This window comes from Dermochelys coriacea, chromosome 15 (genome assembly GCF_009764565.3).
Source record: "Dermochelys coriacea isolate rDerCor1 chromosome 15, rDerCor1.pri.v4, whole genome shotgun sequence".
NCBI lineage: Eukaryota > Metazoa > Chordata > Testudines > Dermochelyidae > Dermochelys > Dermochelys coriacea.
Window position 1 is genome coordinate 13540745 of NC_050082.1, and position 20418 is coordinate 13561162.

At 47.9% G+C, this 20418-nt stretch overlaps 1 gene segment (V, D, J or C); it reads left to right on the forward strand.

The window, feature by feature from the left end:
• Positions 1-1187: 1187 nt before the first annotated feature.
• Positions 1188-6162, forward strand: LOC119843833. The segment is given in 3 exon segments: positions 1188-1207; positions 1896-2014; positions 5484-6162. Coding segments are annotated over 3 exon segments (462 nt in total).
• The last annotated feature ends 14256 nt before the right edge of the window (positions 6163-20418 follow it).

Here is a 20418-nt window from a genome sequence, read left to right on the forward strand (position 1 = left end):
GTTGGGAAAAGTGTCTGACAGATTCGCTCATTATCATCCCACTGCAGAGTCTTGGGGTAAGAGCAGAGCTGGGCACATGCTGTCTGAGAAAGAGGTTGCTATATTATTTCATCAGAGCTAACCCCTGCTGTGCTCCAATACACAAAGCACGCACCGCCCCACCTCTGTATTCTTCCCTGCGCACTTTACAGCAAGCTGAGCTCTCCTGCATCTGTATAAAGACTTACACCTAAACCACCCCAGGGTTTAGCCAGCATAGACCCGGGTGGAGGCTCCCAGTCCATCTAGAGACCAGCTTGCTGTACAGAGGGGCTGCAAACCTCCCCATGTGGGAGAGCGCTGGAGGGAGCCACCATTGCCCCCCAAAGTAGACTTTACTGGTCAATACATGAGTTTTTCTTTCAGTTCCCATACATTAATTATGACACTTAGCTGGACTCTTTAGATACCAAAGAGAGAAAGAAGTTCACATTTTCAGACAGAGCGATAGAACAGTGCTCTGGAAGGACAGATGAAACCAGCTGAGTAGAGAGAGGGATCACAGTTAAGATCTTCATTGCTGATGCCTGGAGAGAGAGGGAGTTAGCATCACAATTGAACAGTCTACTGGGCACCAGGAAGTGAATCTGCCCTGTGAATCTCTGGAGGGAGAGGAGAGCTCTGTAATGCTGAGAGTTTGAAATCAACATCTTTAAGGCAAGAGTGCCTGGTTCAACTGGCAAAAAGATCAGAATACAGATACAGGCTGAAGTTAATTCTACAGGCTGCTTCCAGATTGATGTATCCTGCCATATTATTAAATGACCAGCCTGTATTGGTACAAAGGCTTGGCAAATTCAAGTTTACCAGACAGACCAAGCCTCGATAGTCCCAGAAAAGCTTGGAGGTTCCCGACTGGTTTTCAGCTACCAACAGCAGTCAGGAAAACCTGTATTGAACCTACTGCTAGGCCGTAAACCAAGGATGATGTAGATTTTATTCCCTGGGAAATAAACCATGAGCACTGGGTCATTGTCTCACAGCTCCAGACGTATCCTGAACCAGACACCCTACTGCCAAGGGCCAACACAGCAACATCTTCTGTGAATATGGGATGGAGTAGCTTCTGCCCCCGTCCTGGTGTCTCCTGAAGAGGCAGATCAGATAAGGTATAGTACAGTTATCCTAACTTCTCCCATAAGACAATAATGACCACTACAGAGAACGGGTATCACTTACTATAAGAATGCAGTACCAGTTTTCACACATCATTTCCAACATACTGTGTTCAGTAGTCAATTGTCCTGGCTCTCCAGTGCTTGACATAGGTTCTCTGACTTCATTTTTAAGTGTTGCAATTCTGCAAAACCCAGGAGTCTGACCTACCTAATAACTGCTGTATCCTCTAAAGGATGGCACATGAAAAAAAAATGAAATCCGTGAAGCTATATGGGATATAAATGCAGGAATTGGCCCTTGGCGTTCATGTCTATAGGTGCTCCAGGTTTTCCACAGAGGAGCCCATCTTATCTGCAATCAGTCCTCTGAATCAGTGAAGAGCAGAATGTTCTGTTATTCTGTCCAAGTGTTCTTCCCCCAGAAGACAACACTTCCAGAAACACTAACGCAGCAACAATCAATGATAAGTGTCAAATGCTGGAACTATAGTGTGGTTCTTCCCAGGATTCCCCTACTGAAACCTCTGGCACATAGTCTCCCTTTATTCTGCATGAAGGGATCCATGATGACGTCCATTAGGGTGGAGGTAGCAACATTCTCATTCTACACACAGTGTCCATGTGGGAGCACCTTGCTGTGCTAATGCCCAACCAACATTTCATTCATTGGACTCAGGAGTCTCCTCAGAGAAAAGGAACATCATCCTGATCTCTGGCATCACAGATATGATCCAACAGGAACTGGACAATTCCTGATTCAGCACATCCATGGAGTCACCTTCTGCTCGGAGGTTTTTGTACAGCCACGTGTCACTGTGTACGTGTCTTCGGAGGAGGAACCCAGCTAACTGTCCTTGGTAAGTAACTGAAATATTCCTCTATAATTATTGTCCAGCTAGTTTATTACTTGTTTTTTTTAAAAAAAAACTTTGCATCTTTTTGTTCCAAGCCGGATGGTAGAATGAATCATACTGAAATTGTTTTCTTTCCTTTTACTCTGATTAAGAAGGGGCTTGTGGTTCTAGCCTCAGAATTCATCACAAGTGAAGGATTTGGTCTTTTTTAAAAATGGATATTGAGTTTCTCCCATGAGTGAAATTTCTAAGTTCCTTGCCCTAGGTTTGTTTGATTCATAGATACTAAGGTCAGAAGGGACCACTCTGATCATCTAGTCCGACCTCCTGCACAGCGCAGGCCACAGAATGTCACCCACCACTCCTATGAAAAACCTCACCCATGTCTGAGCTATTGAAGTCCTCAAATCATGGTTCAAAACTTCAAGGAGCAGAGAAGCCTCCCTCCAGTCAACCATGCCCCATGCTACAGAGGAAGGCAAAAAAACCTCCAGGGCCTCTCCAATCTGCCCTGGAGGAAAACTCCCTCCCGACCCCAAACATGGCAATCAGCCAAACCCTGAGCACATGGGCAAGATTCACCAGCCAGATACCCAGGAAAGAATTTTCTATAGTAAATCAGATCCCATCCATCTAATATCCCATCTCAGGGGATTTGGCCTATTTACCCTGAATATTTAAAGATCAATTACTTACCAAAATCCCATTATCCCATCATACCATCTCCTCCATAAACTTATCGAGTAGAATCTTAAAACCAGATAGATCTTTTGCCCCCACTGCTTCCCTTGGAAGGTTATTCCAAAACTTCACTCCTCTGATGGTTAAAAACCTTCGTCTGATTTCAAGTCTAATGTTGATGTTGATTGGGTTTTTTTGGGTCACAGAAGGTTGGGGGTGGGGGGGGGGAAACTGTGACCCAGTCAATTAGAATTCTGCTAGTTTATGCAGCAGGAATGTTTTTGGTTTTCCTCCTTTCTTTGAAGGAAAACGTCCCCCAGATACAATCATTTAGAAAGGGAACGCTGTGCTTCTATATAGGAGGTCTGGGTTTTTCAGAAGGCTATTGTGTCACCAAGACAAACTGCCACTCAGCTTCTGAGACAAACGAAAACTTCGTTTGCTTTCTTATTCTAGTTCAGATTTCCACCAATACCCAATGTAGTGCAGGAGTTCCATTGTTAACATTAACAGTGATTGTGCATGGAAAAGGGAGAAAAGGGGGCATCGTAATTCAGGCGGCTGCAGGTTTCCCCTGCTGAAACCCCTGGCACATATTCTCCCTTTATTCTGCATGAAGATCTCCCACTGACCCCTATGGGAGCTTCATGGGAAATCAAGGGGAGGGTGAGACATATTAGGCTCTTTTCTGACAGTCTCCAATATTAAAATGTACTTAGAAGAAATATGGCAAGGAGTCATTAGTGACAGGCCTGGGCCACCTGGATCCTTGTAGTCAGGGGAACATAGAGACTCTCTGTAGTAACAAGAATTTAATCAAACCTGCAGTACATTTCAGGAAATCCCAGCCCCCTTGAAGCAGTCGGAATATTGCCATTGACTGTGGAGGGACCAGGGTTTCACCCATTGTGCCTTGTGGGGGATCTTAGAGTATTTTACAATAGGGGTTACTCTTCCTTATGTCACAGTTGGGGAATGTGAAGCGTAGAGGTGAAGTGACCTGCCCAAGATCTTACAGCACATCAGTATCAGAGTCAGGAATAGCACCCAGGTCTTCTCACTCTCCGTCTCCCACTCTAGACCTCCCTTGCTAGACAGTTCTATTTACAAAGGGTCCCCTCCTCTTCCCCCCTGTCCCCCCCCCCCCCCGGGATGGGGCTGCACAGCCGAACTAACATGAAATAGAGCCAAACACAAAATGCTCAAAGCCTAAACTAAGAGGCCTTAATTAAAACGAAAGGGAAACTTTCCTGAAGGGTTGCAATAGCACTGGGGCTTCCAGCTACAATAGGGACTTGAGAGCTAGACAGATTTTGTGTCTTACAGGTTTTGGGGAAACCTAAGAGTTTGTCAATATTTTAGAGGGGGAAACTACTGAGGTTAACAGAAAATGAAGCTTAAAGGCTGTAAGACCCTGCAGAACAATGTTCCTAAAAGTTTGATGTTTAGAAAGAGGAAGCCTCCCTAAGAATATATTAGCCTATTTGCAGGATTGTGCCCTTAAGCAGCAATTTGGACTGGAATAATCAAAGAACATGACATCAAACAGATTATATGGGAAGCTCTGGAATTGCCTTCATTTGCTTTGCTGAACTCTGAATTTTAATGGCACTCTCTCGCGGGGGAGGGGGAGCGAAGGGGTTGTTTCTTCTTGCCTTGCTAGTGATAGGTCTTTTAAATAAGACTTGAACTCACTTTTTGAAAACGTATCTAGTTACTGACTTGGGTATGAATTGTGAAATGTGCTATATACTTAGGACTAGATTCGGATCTCAATTACACCAGTGTAAATTCAGAGTCACACTACTAAAGACAATGGAATTAGTATTGCTAATTGGCTAGATCGTTATCTAGGGCCTGATCCAAAGCCTATTGAAATGAATGAGTGTCTTTCCATTGAATTCAATGGGCTTTGGATCACAATCTCTCTCTCTTAAGTTTCCCGTCTTTATTTAAAACTGATAAAATCCCATTAACTCTCAGTGGAAGAAAAAAGCTGAAAAGTGGGTTTTATAACATTTTTTGAAATAACTTTAAAAAAAAAATCCCTCAAAAGTACAATGTCTGCAGCTTTGAACGTTGCTTTCAGCATAGCCTAGTGGAGATAATTATCTCCACAACGTCTGGGAGCTTGCTCCAGGAGTACAGGGCATAGGAAAGAGCTAACAGTTGGATACAGTAATTGAAAGGGAAGCATTTTTCAACCGATGGGGCACTCAATTTTCTGTAACTCCAACCATGCAAAAAAGAAGTAAGTGTTCTCAGCGATTACTCCAAGGTACAATGAAACTGATGCAAGGCACAGATCACCACTAATCAGATGATAGTCATGACTTCAAATACTAGTTGCATGTGTTTAATAGCAGCGTGTACAGCTTGGAGCATGGAAGCTGGCAGCTGTAGCATGTAGCTATTGATGCGAGTTTGGTGCAATGCCTCTGCCAGATGTTTTCCCTGATAGCTCTCAGCATGTGCATCTCTGAGATCTGAGTCAGGGCCTCATCCTCAACTCTTACCCCTCTAAGTAGTCCTTATGCAGATAGCCCCATTGTAACATTAGTCATTGAGAATATGCACGTTGGTCATAACTATTCACAGCAATAGTTTGACTCCAAGCTCCACTGTCATATAGGAAAAAAAAAAAAAAACTCAAGCTGAATGAAAATTGGCGATCACACCCACATTATTTAGCTCTGAAATAGTTTCCTTCCTTCTGCTTTGGCACTTTCTAGAATTCAGCTAATGTTAATTATTCTCCTTAATCCCCACACTGAATCTCCTTGTCTTGTAGGTCAGCCAAAGGCATCTCCTACCGTGCACCTCTTCCCTCCATCCTCGGAAGAGATAAAAACAAAAAGCAAAGCTACACTGGTGTGTCTGCTGGGCAGCTTTTACCCAGGGTCAGTCCAAGTCACCTGGAAAGCTGACGGCCAGCAGATCTCCACTGGAGTGGAGACGACCAAGCCATCCAAACAGAGTGACAACAAGTTCATGGCCAGCAGTTACCTGTCTCTGGATGCATCAAAGTGGAAGACCCATGAGACCTATACCTGCCAGGTGACACACGATAGGAAGAACTTCGAGAAGTCCCTGAAGAGCTCAGAGTGTTCTTAACCCTCTAAACCCAGGGGGCTCTGCCAGTTCCTGTGTCAATCACTAGAGAGTTTTCCAGGGGAGCCAGGAACCATAATGCTGATTTCCAGCAAAACTGCTTCCTGTTTTATGTGATCCCTTTGATACCCACTGTTACTCCCATGTTCCCACTGCTCTCACCCCTCTGCATTCCCTGGAAACATCCTTCCTGCTTTAACCTCTGATGCAGCCTTGTTACAATATTAATAAAACCAGAAACATTCAGCTATCGCTGTGTCTGTGCAGAGTTAAACCTCTTTTGTCCTCTTCACACTTACTGACTGTATTTGAACTATTTACATTATTTTCCAATAAAATATGTACCTTTATCATCCAAATGTTCATCCTTCTGCATTTGAGTCTCTTTTGCATTACACTTTTTCTTAGCTATTTACTACATGAACACTAGCAGCACAGAGCTGGGGTGTTATTCCTTGGGAGTCATAGAAGAGCTAACAATTGTCTGATCTAAGGTGGTAACTCCAAACCCAGGGGTCCCTACTGCAGAAACTCTCCCCTGAAGCAAGTTCTGTTGGTTAATTACAGAGGACCAAATTCTGCCTAAATCCTATTGAAGTCAATGGGGCTAATCCCAGAGTAAAATGTGATTCACTCCAAATGAGCAAAGGGGACAATGCAGAGATGTTTGATTGTGTAATGCAAACGCTCTAGTTACAATTCAATCATAACAATCCTGGCTTCCCTGAGGTTTATAGCTCTATGCTGCTCATAGTTTTTGATGAGTCAGTTCACACTATTGGACTTTTAAATACAATTGTCTAGTCTTGCATCAAAACCACACACTGTGTTGAGGTATTATTTCCCCTTAGCGCAATGACAGTGTCTAAACCTGCAGATACAATGGACATCCCAGACAGCAGCACTTAGGTACCACTGGGAACCAAGTTCCTACAGAGGAGTTATCAAGGACTCCAAGTGCCCAAGTTAGATGCAGCCAAAGGAGATGCCTTTATTAAAATAGAGTCTTCAGTAATGATGTACACTTTAAAATAATAATTGAGGAGACCCAGGGGTATAGGGAATGGGTTAAATCGGTTTCCTCATGGAAGGACTTGAAAGGAGGTGTGCACCGCCTAGCACTAGTGTTTGGGGTCCCCTCCCTGGCCTGCCAGGTTCTCCACTTCTGGAAGGGAGTTGGGAATTGGGGACAGGGGAAGAACCTGTCTCCTTCTTTCCTCCCTCTACCCAGATCTGTGCAATGGACACTGGCTGGTACTATGCATGGTGGAATGAGATACATGCGCGCACACACAGGGAGGGAGCTGTGAAATGGAGCCAATGAGTTTACAGTCATGTTTTAAAACATTTACTTATTAAAAGGCTCCAGGCACAGAGTAACTTTTCTTTTGCTCAGTGGCTACAATGTAGTAGTTTCACCTGCATTGAAATTGGAGATGGACCCAAACCCAAAATCCTGCTCTGGATCTGAATCTCAAACACCCCAAAGATCAGAAGCTGCACAGATCGAGAGTTTCAATTTGACCCGTTATCAGAATGGGGCTGTTTGTAACATCAGAGGTTTTTAATTGAGGCTCCTCTCTGCTTGGAAAAGGAGCCAGAAGTGCTTTGATCAATGGAAACATTCTTTAGAGCAGTTGTGACCCCAAGTGCTGTGTTCACTGGCTGCTCTAACTGCTTACAGGCACAATCCTTGGTAAACATCAGCAGCATTACCCAAGGCACAAGCACGAGGCCACAGATCAGATGTAACCAAGAGCATGAATATCATGATCTCTGGAATTCCAGTTCAGGATTCAAATGGCTGGACAATTATGGTATGATGGTCTCCCCCAGCCTTCTCCCTTCCCAGGAATCTGGTCTCCTAGTTTTAGCTCCCTCCCTCCTGACAACTGCATGGTAGGGTGAGTGGGGCCTTGAGCTCAAGTTTTTGCCCCTACATGGGGGCATGAATCCCCCCGCCACTCAGAGTTCAGCACCCGGGGAAACTGGGCCTGATCCTCTCTTGCCGACACCCGCTTTACACGGGGCTCATTGTGCTGACTTCAGTGCAGTTTCTCCTGGTTTACCCAGTTGTAAGTCCAGGGGTCGGGGGGGGGTAGGGGGGTAGAAATCAGGCCCAGGATTGTCTCCTCTTTCTCCAGCAATGGAAGCCAGTGATCAGCATCAGCGTTACGAACCCCTCGCTAGCCCCTTGCTGCTACCGTAGCACCCTTTAGCAAACAGCCATGGTAACCAGAGAGCACCACGCTGAGGCTGTTTAACGGGATAAAGAAACGAGGTTCAGCTCCTAGTGGACAAGTCTCACATCCCAAAATTACCACCGCAGCTGGTCCCTTTATAGGACTTTATAGCGGAACAGCCAAGGGCTGAATTGGCCTGGATATCTGGGGACTGAACTACAGACCCACTCACCCTAGAGCCGGGCCTTCCCACTTAGGGTTGAGGTGCATTGGCAGGGCATCATGGGGAAATCCTACATGCTACACCTCTAAAGAGGGCTTCGGGCTTTAGACCTGCTAGTCCAACCCCTTTCCTAACCCTACAGCCCTGGGTGCCCAAAGTTAGGGACATAAGTCCATATTTAGGCACAAAATTGAGTGGCTTGGTTCTCCAAGGTGCCAAGAACTGCAGCTCCAGCTGGAACCAGGGCAAAAACATTGGCCTAAAAGAATGGAGACAGAAGAATGGTAAAAAGAAAGTGTCCGGCAGACCCCTAGTGCCCGTTAGAGGGGTAAACACAGGACGGAGCTCCCACGAGTTATGAACAGGGCTGTGCATGATATGTCATGACCTTGAGAGATGGTCTCTTCAAGTACAGAAAGCCATGCACGAAGGTAGAAACTTGAATTCATTGAGGAACGGGGAAGGCAGGTACTGGCCTAGTGTCCTAAATGACATCAGTTATTAGATTTCCAGGCCAGACCCATCAAAACCAATTGAAGCTTTTCCATTGACTTCAGCTGGGAGGCCCTTCCTGCTTGGAACGGCTTCCCTATTAGCCAGAAATCGCTTCACTTCCCAGAGAGTTGGACATTCCTTCATGGAATCCATCCAGAGCAAACACTTGGAGCCAGATTCTCTGCTGTGGTGAAGAGCCGCACTATACAGCGGGGAATATTGGGGGTCAGGATGAGGAAATCAGGGGGTCAGTTACAGCTCCATGATTCTCGACTTGATCCAGAGCCTGTGGGTGTTTTTCCATTCATTTCAGCGGTGTTTGGATCAGGTCCTATGAGCCCAGCTGTCCCCAGCAGGTTCAGAGCAATGGGACGAGACTGGACCCCTAACCCTGCCCCCAACATATTTGACTTGTATTCAGTTCTATAAATGGGTGAAGGGGTGGGGGTGGAGGAGTGTATTCTATTCAAACCAGTTTGCCCATCCCTAGGACCCTGCTAGGACCACCCTGCTTGGTTTGTTCCCAATAAACTCATTTCACCCCTTGTGCCAGGAGTTTCTACAGAGAGAAGATATCTCATCCTGCTCTTGGGCATCAGAGGAATAACCCCAAAGGAGTTTTTTCCATGCTGGATTCATGACATGAGTGGGATCTTCCTCTCACTGAGCGGAAGGTTTTTGCACAGGTGTGTATCATGGTGGTGGATCTTCGGTGAAGGAACCCAGCTGAACGTCCTCAGTAAGTAATTGGAATAGCCTTGCACGATCTCCTCTTCAACGGAGAAGATTTTTTCCCTTTCATGTGCATCTTTATACTTTTAATCTTTTTCTCCAGGACAGGTACTTTTCCTATTTAGAGTGTTCAGAAATTGTTCTCTTTTGCTCTGTTGTATGATACCACAAGATGCTTGTCAACTAGGAGCAGCTTGAAGGTCCCCAAACCTCCAGACTCTTTCCAACAGCTTTTTGCAGGAGTTTTAGATTTCAGTTATGGGGAAAATACTGTCCAATGGCCAAGCTGCATAGGAGCCCCCACATTCATCACACAGGTCCTCTAAACTGGAAGCCAACTACTCTTTTAAAGGACAGGTTTGGGAATCTCCTTTCTCAGCCATTTACTGCATAAAGCCTGAATATTGTGGCCATAATTTTCAAAGGTGGCCACTGATTTAGGGTGTCAGTTTTTGAGCCCCATAGAGACCCTGATTTTCAGATGCAGGGAATTCCCAGCTCCCATTGACTTTAATAGGAGTTCTGGGTGCTCAACAGCTCTGAAAATAAGAACTACTTTCTCTCTGGCCAGGCAGTGCAAACCAAGCCATCCACCTTAAAAAAGTCAGCTCTAGAGTCCTGCAGTAAGTCCTAGCAGGAGCTGTAAAGTCATAGCACTGGGCTCTCCATTCATTTCAAGTCCCTGCTTTGGTGTGCCTGACGAGCCTCCGCCCCTCATCTGATCGGTTTTCCGCCATTGGAGATGTCTCCAGAAGTTGCAGAAAAGCCAGTTTAACTCAGGCTGTTCTGCTTTCCGGCAGGGAGAGAAAATCTCATTAATTATTGATTAAAAGATTTGCTGAACCGTGTCCTGAAGCACTAGTTTGGAAGCGAATAATCAATGAATAATACATTAACGAGCAACTGCAGCATCCTCTCTGCTGCTTGGCTTCGTTCTGGGAGTGAGGTGAACTTCAGGGGCTCTGCCAGTTGCAGCTGCTCTTGCTAGTCAGAAGTCTTTTAAACAAGACTTGACATTCATCATTGAAAATGCCTTTTTATGGGTAGATTGTTTATTTAATGGTCCCCTAAAATGTCCTTTTACTAGGGGGGGTTCAGCAGCCTCCTCCTCCATCAACTCTATTGAAGTCAATCTCACTGACTCCTAGGGGAGCTGGATCACACTCTTGCTGATTTTTGTATCGGAAAAGCAGCTTACAGGAAGTGATGGGGTGCTGGGTTTCTAAGCATAGTGCCTGTGCCGAGGGTACAGGGCAGAAAACGTCCCCATTTTTATTCCGAAGTCACCTCCCCAGTAAGAGGGAACAGCTAGTTGATGTGGATATAAAACCCACCCTGGGCTCGATTCTCTCCTGGGTCCAATACCGGTCTCTGAGCATGCACTGAGCAACACGAGTAACGTTTGTCGCTCATGGTGCATTTTCTCACGCCTCCTCATTGACGAAGGGCACCTTCGGAAATGCTCCTCGGCTCACTGCTGGGGTAGGCGGGCATCCGAAGAGGCCCTGTCACTGTTCTTGCTGTTCTGGCTCCCCCATGGGAGTGTGCCCAGATGCCGTATGCATTGGGGCCCCCAGGGGCTGCTCCCCACCTAGCTCCTTTATCTGTCGGAGTAACGGAGTTAGACAGCTGGGGGAGGCCCATGCAATAGTTCTGAGTCTCTCTGTTCTGAGAGTGGGGCAGCAGTCTGCCTTCCCCAAGGGCAATACAGCCTCCGCTCTGCAGCACAACACAGGGTGAGGCTCATGGCTAGAGGGTGGCATTTAGCCACAAGCCCTGAGTAAGGGGGTGCTGCGGAGTCTCACTGCTGCTGGAGACCTCAGACAAAGGGGGTCCATTAGGCTGCCAGAGGGTGCTCCCCCAGGTACAACAACCTGCCCTTCCCCCTCCCAGCTCAGCATCCAGCTCCTCAAGGAGCAGGAAGAAGGAATGAGCAGGGCTTCCTGGGGCTGTGTTGTGGGCACCCCTTGCCAGGGGCCTGGAGGGAAGCCTCTTTCTTTCCCCTCTGGATGTAGCTCAGTGGAAGACCCAGGAGACCTACACCTGTCAGGTGACACGTGATGGGAAGAAGTTTGAGAAGTCCCTGAAGAGCTCAGAGGGTTCATAGCCCTCTAAAGCCTCGGGTGCTCAGCCAGTTTCTGGGTCAGTCACTAGGAGGTTCCCCAGAGGAGCCAGGAACCATAATGCTGATTTCCAGTAACTCTGCTTCCTGTTTGATGTGGGGGGGATCTTTACCGATCCCTTTGATATCTGCTTTTATTCCCATGTTCCCCCCTTGCTCTCGCCCCTCTGCATTCCCTGGAAATGTCCTTCCTGCTTTAAGAAAAGGAGTACTTGTGGCACCTTAGAGACTAACAAATTTATTAGAGCATAAGCTTTCGTGAGCTACAACTCACTTCATCGGATGCATTTGGTGGAAAAAACAGAGGAGAGATTTATATACACACACACAGAGAACATGAAACAATGGGTTTATCATACACACTGTAAGGAGAGTGATCACTTAAGATAAGCCATCACCAACAGCAGGGGGGGGAAGGAGGAAAACCTTTCATGGTGACAAGCAGGTAGGCTAATTCCAGCAGTTAACAAGAATATCAGAGGAACAGTGGGGGGTGGGGTGGGAGGGAGAAATAGTTTTACTTTGTGTAATGACTCATCCATTCCCAGTCTCTATTCAAGCCTAAGTTAATTGTATCCAGTTTGCAAATTAATTCCAATTCAGCAGTCTCTCGTTGGAGTCTGTTTTTGAAGCTTTTTGTTGAAGTATAGCCACTCTTAGGTCTGTGATCGAGTGACCAGAGAGATTGAAGTGTTCTCCAACTGGTTTTTGAATGTTATAATTCTTGACGTCTGATTTGTGTCCATTCATTCTTTTACGTAGAGACTGTCCAGTTTGGCCAATGTACATGGCAGAGGGGCATTGCTGGCACATGATGGCATATATCACATTGGTAGATGCGCAGGTGAACGAGCCTCTGATGGTGTGGCTGATGTGATTAGGCCCTATGATGGTATCCCCTGAATAGATATGTGGACAGAGTTGGCAACGGGCTTTGTTGCAAGGATAGGTTCCTGGGTTAGTGGTTCTGTTGTGTGGTGTGTGGTTGCTGGTGAGTATTTGCTTCAGATTGGGGGGCTGTCTGTAAGCAAGGACTGGTCTGTCTCCCAAGATCTGAGAGAGCGATGGCTCGTCCTTCAGGATAGGTTGTAGATCCTTGATGATGCGTTGGAGGGGTTTTAGTTGGGGGCTGAAGTAAAACTATTTCCCCATGGTATTTCTCCCTCCCACCCCACCCCCCACTGTTCCTCTGATATTCTTGTTAACTGCTGGAATTAGCCTACCTGCTTGTCACCATGAAAGGTTTTCCTCCTTCCCCCCCCTGCTGTTGGTGATGGCTTATCTTAAGTGATCACTCTCCTTACAGTGTGTATGATAAGCCCATTGTTTCATGTTCTCTGTGTGTGTGTATATAAATCTCTCCTCTGTTTTTTCCACCAAATGCATCCGATGAAGTGAGCTGTAGCTCACGAAAGCTTATGCTCTAATAAATTTGTTAGTCTCTAAGGTGCCACAAGTACTCCTTTTCTTTTTGCGAATACAGACTAACACGGCTGCTACTCTCTTCCTGCTTTAGCCTCTGATGCAGCCTTGTTCTGATATTAATAGAACCAGAAACATTCAGCGATCGCTGTGAAGAGCCAACGGGCGTAATCCAGCAGAAGTAAAGGTAAAAATAGACACATGCATGGCACGGCTCAGGCCTGCGCCCTAGCCCTCCCCAACAGGAGTGGGTGACGCAGTACTTACATATGCATTGGCATTGCTTTTTATTTTCCTCAGCCTATAAAGCTCAGGGCCATGGTCCTTGCAGTGCGCTGGCTATAGGGAGAAAAGTTTGTTCTAATACATTTGTGAATAGCGAGTGACCGGCCAGGGCTACCAATGAATGCTGCGCATCTCTATGAAGGCCTCTCAGCCCAGATATCCAGAGGCTCAGTCCTTGGGCTGCTCTGAGCTGACTCTGGCGGCTGCTGCTACATTTGGGGTGGGGGAAGAGAGCGCCATGTTTGCAGCAAGTTCTTTGTATCAAAGCAGCTGTGAGTTGGACGTAGCTCCAGCACCTGGGGCTTCAGTCGCCTTCTCAGTGCGCACAGGTTAATAGGCAGACAGCGAGGGTCAGGAGACCAGAGTAAGGTCCCACCCCTGTAAACCTTAACGCATCTGAGAATTCCCATGGGTTCCAGCCAGGCTGCTCACCAGGGTAGGGAGTTGCAGAGAGTCTGGCCCCAATGTAGTTAACTGAATGGTTGAAGAAATAAAGGTCTGTATTCTCTGGTGATCACAGCCACGCATGCAGGGCGTGTGTACACATGGGCGGCTGATGGGTACTGCTGTGGTGGAGACTGATCTGAAAGGAGCACTGCACAGGGCAGGAGGAACATAACTGGGGATTTCCCCAGACCCTTAGCAATTGCATTGGTACAGACCCAGAGCGCTGTGCTCCCAGCCCCCTAGCTCCCCTTCCCCCATCCTGTCCTGCCGTGTTTCCCGATCCCCTGAAACTCCTCCCATGCAGCTCCCTCTATGTCCCCATCTCCTGGCACACTGCCATGCTCCCCAAATCCAGTCTCCTGCCCCTCTGCAGCCCCCACCAGGTCTAGTGGGAAGTATTTGAAGTGTTAAAGAGAGGCAGTGCACCTCCATGCCATCAAAAGTCTCACTTGCCATTAAATTCAACCCAATCTGTAAATTTTCAGCTCTTGGCATCCCTGTGAGGTTATGGAAAGGGGCACTGGAACAATTTGTATAGCCGGGGTGCTGCGAGCCATTGAATCAAACTGTAAACCCTGCATGTGATGGAAACCACTTCGAGCCAGGGGGTGCAGCAGCACCCCCCACACCTCAAGTTCCAGCTGATGGTTATTGATGCACAAGCTCAGAACAGAATAAGGTGCAAAAGCAAAGCTGCCTGTGGCTGAAATGCTAGCCCTGCGTAGCAAAGGCTTGTCCTCTGCTGCACACAGCCAACTCAAGAGAGGCAGAAGGATTGCTAACACAGGAGATGGGGAGCAGGGAAATAACGGGAGATGAGTCAATATAAAGGGGTGCCACGCATGGGGAAGAGACAGGAGGGGAAGGGTATAATGCCAGGGAGTGCTGCTCTCCGCTCCTGATTTATGTGTGTCATATTTTATGCACCTAGCCCTCTAATAAAGCTGATCTCTATCCTCTGAGCCTGAAATCCCATGTCGATCACCTGGTTCCATGTGCATCATAGCTAACAGGCCAGCACATACTAGAGGACCCAGTTTGTTCATCACTGGCTAAAACAGAAGTGAGCCAAACTACAGCAGCAGAACACAGGACAATCGCACCAGCCTGTCTCTCCGAGCCAAATCCCCAGCTAGCGTAAACAGGTGTGTAACTCCACGGAGGTCAAGGGATCTTTGCCAGGGAACACCAGCGGGGAAATCGAGCCCAAGATCTTTATTTGAAATCCTTCTTTTCAAACCCTTTTAAACCACATACGGAGATTAACGAGATATTCCCTCCCGTGTCACCCCAGCCACACGAAAGGCTGGCCCCAGTGGATAGCCAAAGAGAAAGACAGACGCTGCGGGCCAGGTTTTCTAACCCGTCCTCCATTCGCTCCCAGCACACACAGCCTAGCTATGCTCACCAAAACTCAGTTCCTGTGCAAAGCAAGCAGTTAGTCATCTAGCTACAGGGTCTGAGTTGTGCACCCAGCTCCCCTCCCCCAGTCACCCAAGGCACAAGTGTCTCTCTGGCTCTAGGCTGGGGTCAGAGCAACAGGCAGGCCAAGCCCCTCTGGGAGGACTCAGGGGGCCTGTTGTGAAAAGAACGGTTCCTTTAAAAAAAAAAAAAAAAAAAAAGGCCCCAATTTTCCCTTCCAGAAACCAAACTGCCAGTTTAGGGCCAGATTCCAGGAGCTGGAGCCTGGGTCAAGGGGCAGGGACTCCTCCCCCCAAGGCACTTGTGCAGAAGGCAGCCAGGGTTGGGGTGGCCCTACCAGTAGCGTGCAGACCCACAAAGGGGGTGTGACTGGGCACATTAGAGGCAAGCCAGGCCCATCCATCCCTACATACTCCCTAGGACTCAGACACTCATGCAGACAGGGATACAGGGAGCATTTGTTGCCCCCAAGAACATTCCCACCAAGGCACATTCAACTTCCCTCATCAGTTACCAGCCTCCACTTGCACCCTCAGGTGGCTCTCAAAGCTGAGCCCAGCAGCTAATCTCTGGTCATCTGTAACAGAGCTATTCACACACTTGTTGGACTAACCTCAAATCACATCAGTTCTTTCTTTTTCCCCCCTCCCAACATCCCATGCAGCTTCTCCTTTAGAAGAACCTCTTCTTGTACCCACCAGAAACAAAGCCCCACAACTGTGTTAGATGGTGAAATTTGTACCTGGTTCAGTCCACGAGACCCAGACAGCTACAAGCACACACGCATCCTGAGCGAAGCCTAGACGGATCCATCCAAAGAAAGCAACAGCCAGCAGTTAGCTGCTCTGAGTGCATCAGAGTGGAAGGGCCATTAGACCTAGCCCTGTCAGGTGATACAACAAAGTGTTTCCACCTGGGAAGCAATCAGTACAATTTTTAATGGGATCTAAGGCCAGAAAGGCTTCTGGAGGTGATAGGGGCTAAAGGCACTACAAGAGCTATAACGAGAACCTGCAGCCTTCCCGGGCCAGTCACTGGCTGTGATTCCTTGTAAATCAAATGTATAAAAGTCTGGTGATCGGGCTCGGGGCCTGCATACAATACAGAGTAATTACAACCAGGGCACAAATCCAGAGCCACCTACTCTGAAAGGAGATGTTATAAAAGTAGCTTCAAAAGGCACTATGTTGATTGTGTCTCAGTGACGCCTTATCAAAAACGCTCAGGGTGGAAGCAAACAGAAATTTGTTTCTAGCTGCCAGCCCTATAAACTGGGCTCCTGGAGCCCCATTCCTGAGAGAACTCAAGGAGGCAGATTTCAGGCATGCTCCCTTCCCAGTGTGGCACTTCTGGCCAGCTTTTCAGAAGTGCTCAGCAGCCAACCAGCTGGGCTCGCTTGAGGTGAAGCTGGATTCATTCTTCTTCACCCATCAACACTAGTAACAAAGGTTCTGCAGGCCAAACGGTGCCCACAGTGACCCTGTAGCAAGCCCATTGCCTTCCCATTATCACTGTATGGAACCTGTGCAATCCCCAGACTGTCAGTGGGGTTGCACAGGTGGAACTAATTGGAATTTAGCAACCAGTTCTGCTGCTGGTGCAAAAGGTAGTTCCAATGCAATTGTGTCGAGAGGTGGCAGATCTGAGTCCCCAGACCCATGGGGAGCAGATCTCTCCAGGAAGAAGGGGCTGGTTTTACAGAGCTAATCTCCAGCATGGAACCATGTGCTCTGCCACACACAGGCACCAAGGGGAATCTCCGCGCAGCAAACAATGGCATGAGTACTGGGCCAGCACTGAGCGCACACACACCCCCGCCCACAGTAATCTATATATGATGGTCCATACCAACGGCACCAAATGGGGCCTACCATGTGATTTCATGACCTGGATGCTCCTGGGGGTTGACGTTCCCCTGCTCCCAATGTGACCTCACGGGCCAGACTTTCCCAAGTGCCCAGAGTGCACGTGCACCCAACGGGCTGAACTCTTCTGAAAATCCAGCCCTATTGTAGGTGATCCAGCAATCAGGGCCATACAGGGAGCCTCTCATATGGCTGCATATTTCAGTAATAACAGCAAATATACCAACGCAGTTCAATATAAGGCCAGAGCAGCAGAAGTAGAAAAACACTGAGAGGCTTCGACCAGGGAGAAAATATTCTAGAATCTGCTCTGGGGTCTTCTGACCTTTGAAGGTCTGATTCTGACTCTGTGAGTGAATATTTCTAAGGGGCTGAGATTCTGATTAGTCCCATTGCGAAACCCCTCAATTTGTGAGTAGACTAATTTACTTCTACGGCCTGATTCATGGTGCTACTCAATACGAGTAAGGGAGGCAGAATCTGGCTCTAAATCAGACACAAAGACAAAACTCCCCTCCAAGGGAGAAGGTCTGACCCCTTATTCATGCTGAGTAGCACTTGGGGAATAGTGCCCTTGAAATGACTAAGGCTACTTGCAGAATAAGGGCTGCTCCATGGAAACGTGGCAGAATCTGGCCCTAGATTAGCATAAGTCATAATGGCCTTTACCCACTCCAGTGTGTACAAGTCAGTAGCATGGCGTCACTCTCCCTGTCTGTAGCTACAGCTCGGATTTCTGGCCAGACCTACAATTTCATCTTTGGTTGTCTCTTCCAGGAACAAATCTGTGACTATGATCTGGGCAAACACAGAGCCGCAACGTGGATCACAGAGGTTACAGATCAAGTACAGCAAGTGGGGATTGGCTGACGCAACGTTCCCAACTCAGTCAGAAAGTATTGTCAACGTCAGCTCAGTGAAAGGGGGTTTCCACTGGCCTCACGCTAGCAGCTGTGAGACACACAAATAGCTCCCAATGTCCTGAAGGCAGCGGGGCTGAAACTGAAAAGCAAATTCTGTGCATTAAGAATAGCTCCAGCCGGGAGACAAGGACCACAGGACTCAACAGTTAACGGAAAGAGATGCACCAGGGAAAGAGAAAGAACAGGTGCAGGACAGTTAAGAACAACTAGGCAGGGTGGGGGCTTAGAAGGCCACTAGGTCCAGCTCATCTCTGGTTCACAGCAGGTGGCAAGCTGTGGCTCTGGGCTATTTTGGGAGGGTCAGCTCAAGGTCCGTTGCTTTTGTTCTGCTGACTTGACCCAGCAGCTGTTAACACGTGTATCAAGCAGCCCCTGATCTGTCACCTTCAGGGGTTGATTGCTTTTTTAATGTAAGCAACGGTTATTTTCTGAGGGTGACATGCACCCTGTCCAGAAGGCCTTTCATAAAGCCTGTGCACCCTACGGGCTTAAGCTTGGCTCAAGAGATGCCTAGGGCTGGTGGGGCCATTTGCACAGAGGTGAATTTCATCAGGTCTGATGAAGCCACACAAAGAGGTCAGGAGTCATGCAGACTGAGGTGCAGGGAGCCAAGAACACACACTGGTGGCTGAGAGCACAGACTGCTAGGTAAGCAAGGAGGCTTCACCTCCTGTCAATGGCATTATTCCCATCCACTTCTCCCCGCTGCAGGTACCTGCAGGCTTCTGTATGGAGATACAGCGTGTCCCTGCTTGGCGGGAGGTCTATTCTGCACCAGCGTGACTAGGCCTGCAGTACAGCTGCTGCACAGTGAGGCAGAGTTGACCCTTAGGCCTGGTCTATACTTCAAAGTTTTGCTGCCACAGCCACGTCGGTTCGAAGCATGGAGAAAATCACCTCCATAACTGACAGCGCTAGGCCAGTACAACCCCTAGTGCAGAGCAGTTACACCGGCAAACAAGTCCTTTTGCCGGCTTAGCTTATTTTGTGTGGGGAACTGGTATAAGCTCTCCTGGCAAACGAGCTCTTTTGCCAGTATAAGCTGCATCTCCAGGAGGAGGGTTTGTCACTCTAGCTAGAGCGGCCAACCTCTCCAGCGCAGACAAGGCCTGAGACATTTCCATCTCCTGCGGAACCCCCCACCCAGAGGAACCAGTAGACATTCTAGGGACGTGGGGAGAAGATGGGGCAGTCATACCTTTTCCCCTCTGTCATAACTGCATCAGGGAATGGCCAGGAGTCAAAGTCCCCTTTGATTCTCCTCCTCCTTGTTCCCACGGTGCAAGCAGGCAAAGTGACTCTTCTGATCACTTCATAGCAATGTCAAGTTTATTAACATACACTTGTCCCCTATGGCAGTCACCGTTAATACTAGGCTGGCCAGTATGCTCCCTTGAAAGGGATGCGGGAAATGCCTGGAAAGCAAACACACTCTTACACCCTGGTAGAACAGTAAGGGCCCAATTCACCCCTACTGTTACCTCTTACAGCAGGGACAGATTCGGTCCAAAGGGCTACATTTGCAAAGGGGCCTCCAGAAAGATGCTGCTCACATGGGCCAGAATCAGCATTTGTGCTCAAACAAGGGCTTCTGTGCAGTTTTCACCTCCAGGCTGGATGAGCATAGCCCAGCCTAGACCACACTGCCATACACCACTCAGGAGCTGGTACGGAATGGGGCAACCAGCTTGCAGAGCAGGGTCAGCAAGAGGAATGTCATGGGGGGAAGGATAGCTCAGTGGTTTGAGCATTGCCCTGGTAAACCTAGGGTTGTGAGTTCAATCCTTGAGAGGGCCATTTAGGGATCTGGGGCAAAAATTGGGGAACTGGGGGGTTGGACTAGATGACCTCCTGAGGTTCCTTCCAACCCTGATATTTTATGATTCTATGCCACTGGCTCCATATTTGCTTCCAAGTCCTGACTATCCAAGAGCTCTTCTCTCCCCAAGCTCCTCCACGACAGCTAAAGAGCTCCAACTAAGTGCCCCTATATTTAAAGGGCTTCCGGCAGAGCATTCTCAACTCCAGAACATGCTTCTCCTGTTGGTTCAACAGCATCCAAACCTGGTGGCCATCCATGCACTGCCAATCTGCTAATACAGAGCTTGGTCTCTCAGGGTGAAGTTTTGTTTAATTTGTGGTGCGGAGGGGGGTTAGTCCTTCAGTTATGTTAACTGGAGTCAACAAATTCCAATCATATTAGTTCTTACTGGTTGTCCACACACCTGAGCTGTTACGGAAGGCGAAAACTGAATGGTTCTATTAATCAATGAAATGCCCACTCTGTTGTCAGCTCTTGGGAGCAGGGACTGTCTTTTTGTTCTGTGTTTGTACAGTGCCTAGCACCATGGGGTCCTGGGCCGTCCCTAGCGCTCCGAGGCACTACTGCAGGACAAGTAATAAACACATGTATACAGTGCTCACTGGCTCGAGCACATGTAGGGGTTTGCATTTGGCAAAGGTAGGCACTTGCAAAGTGCGTGGTTCATTTCTGGA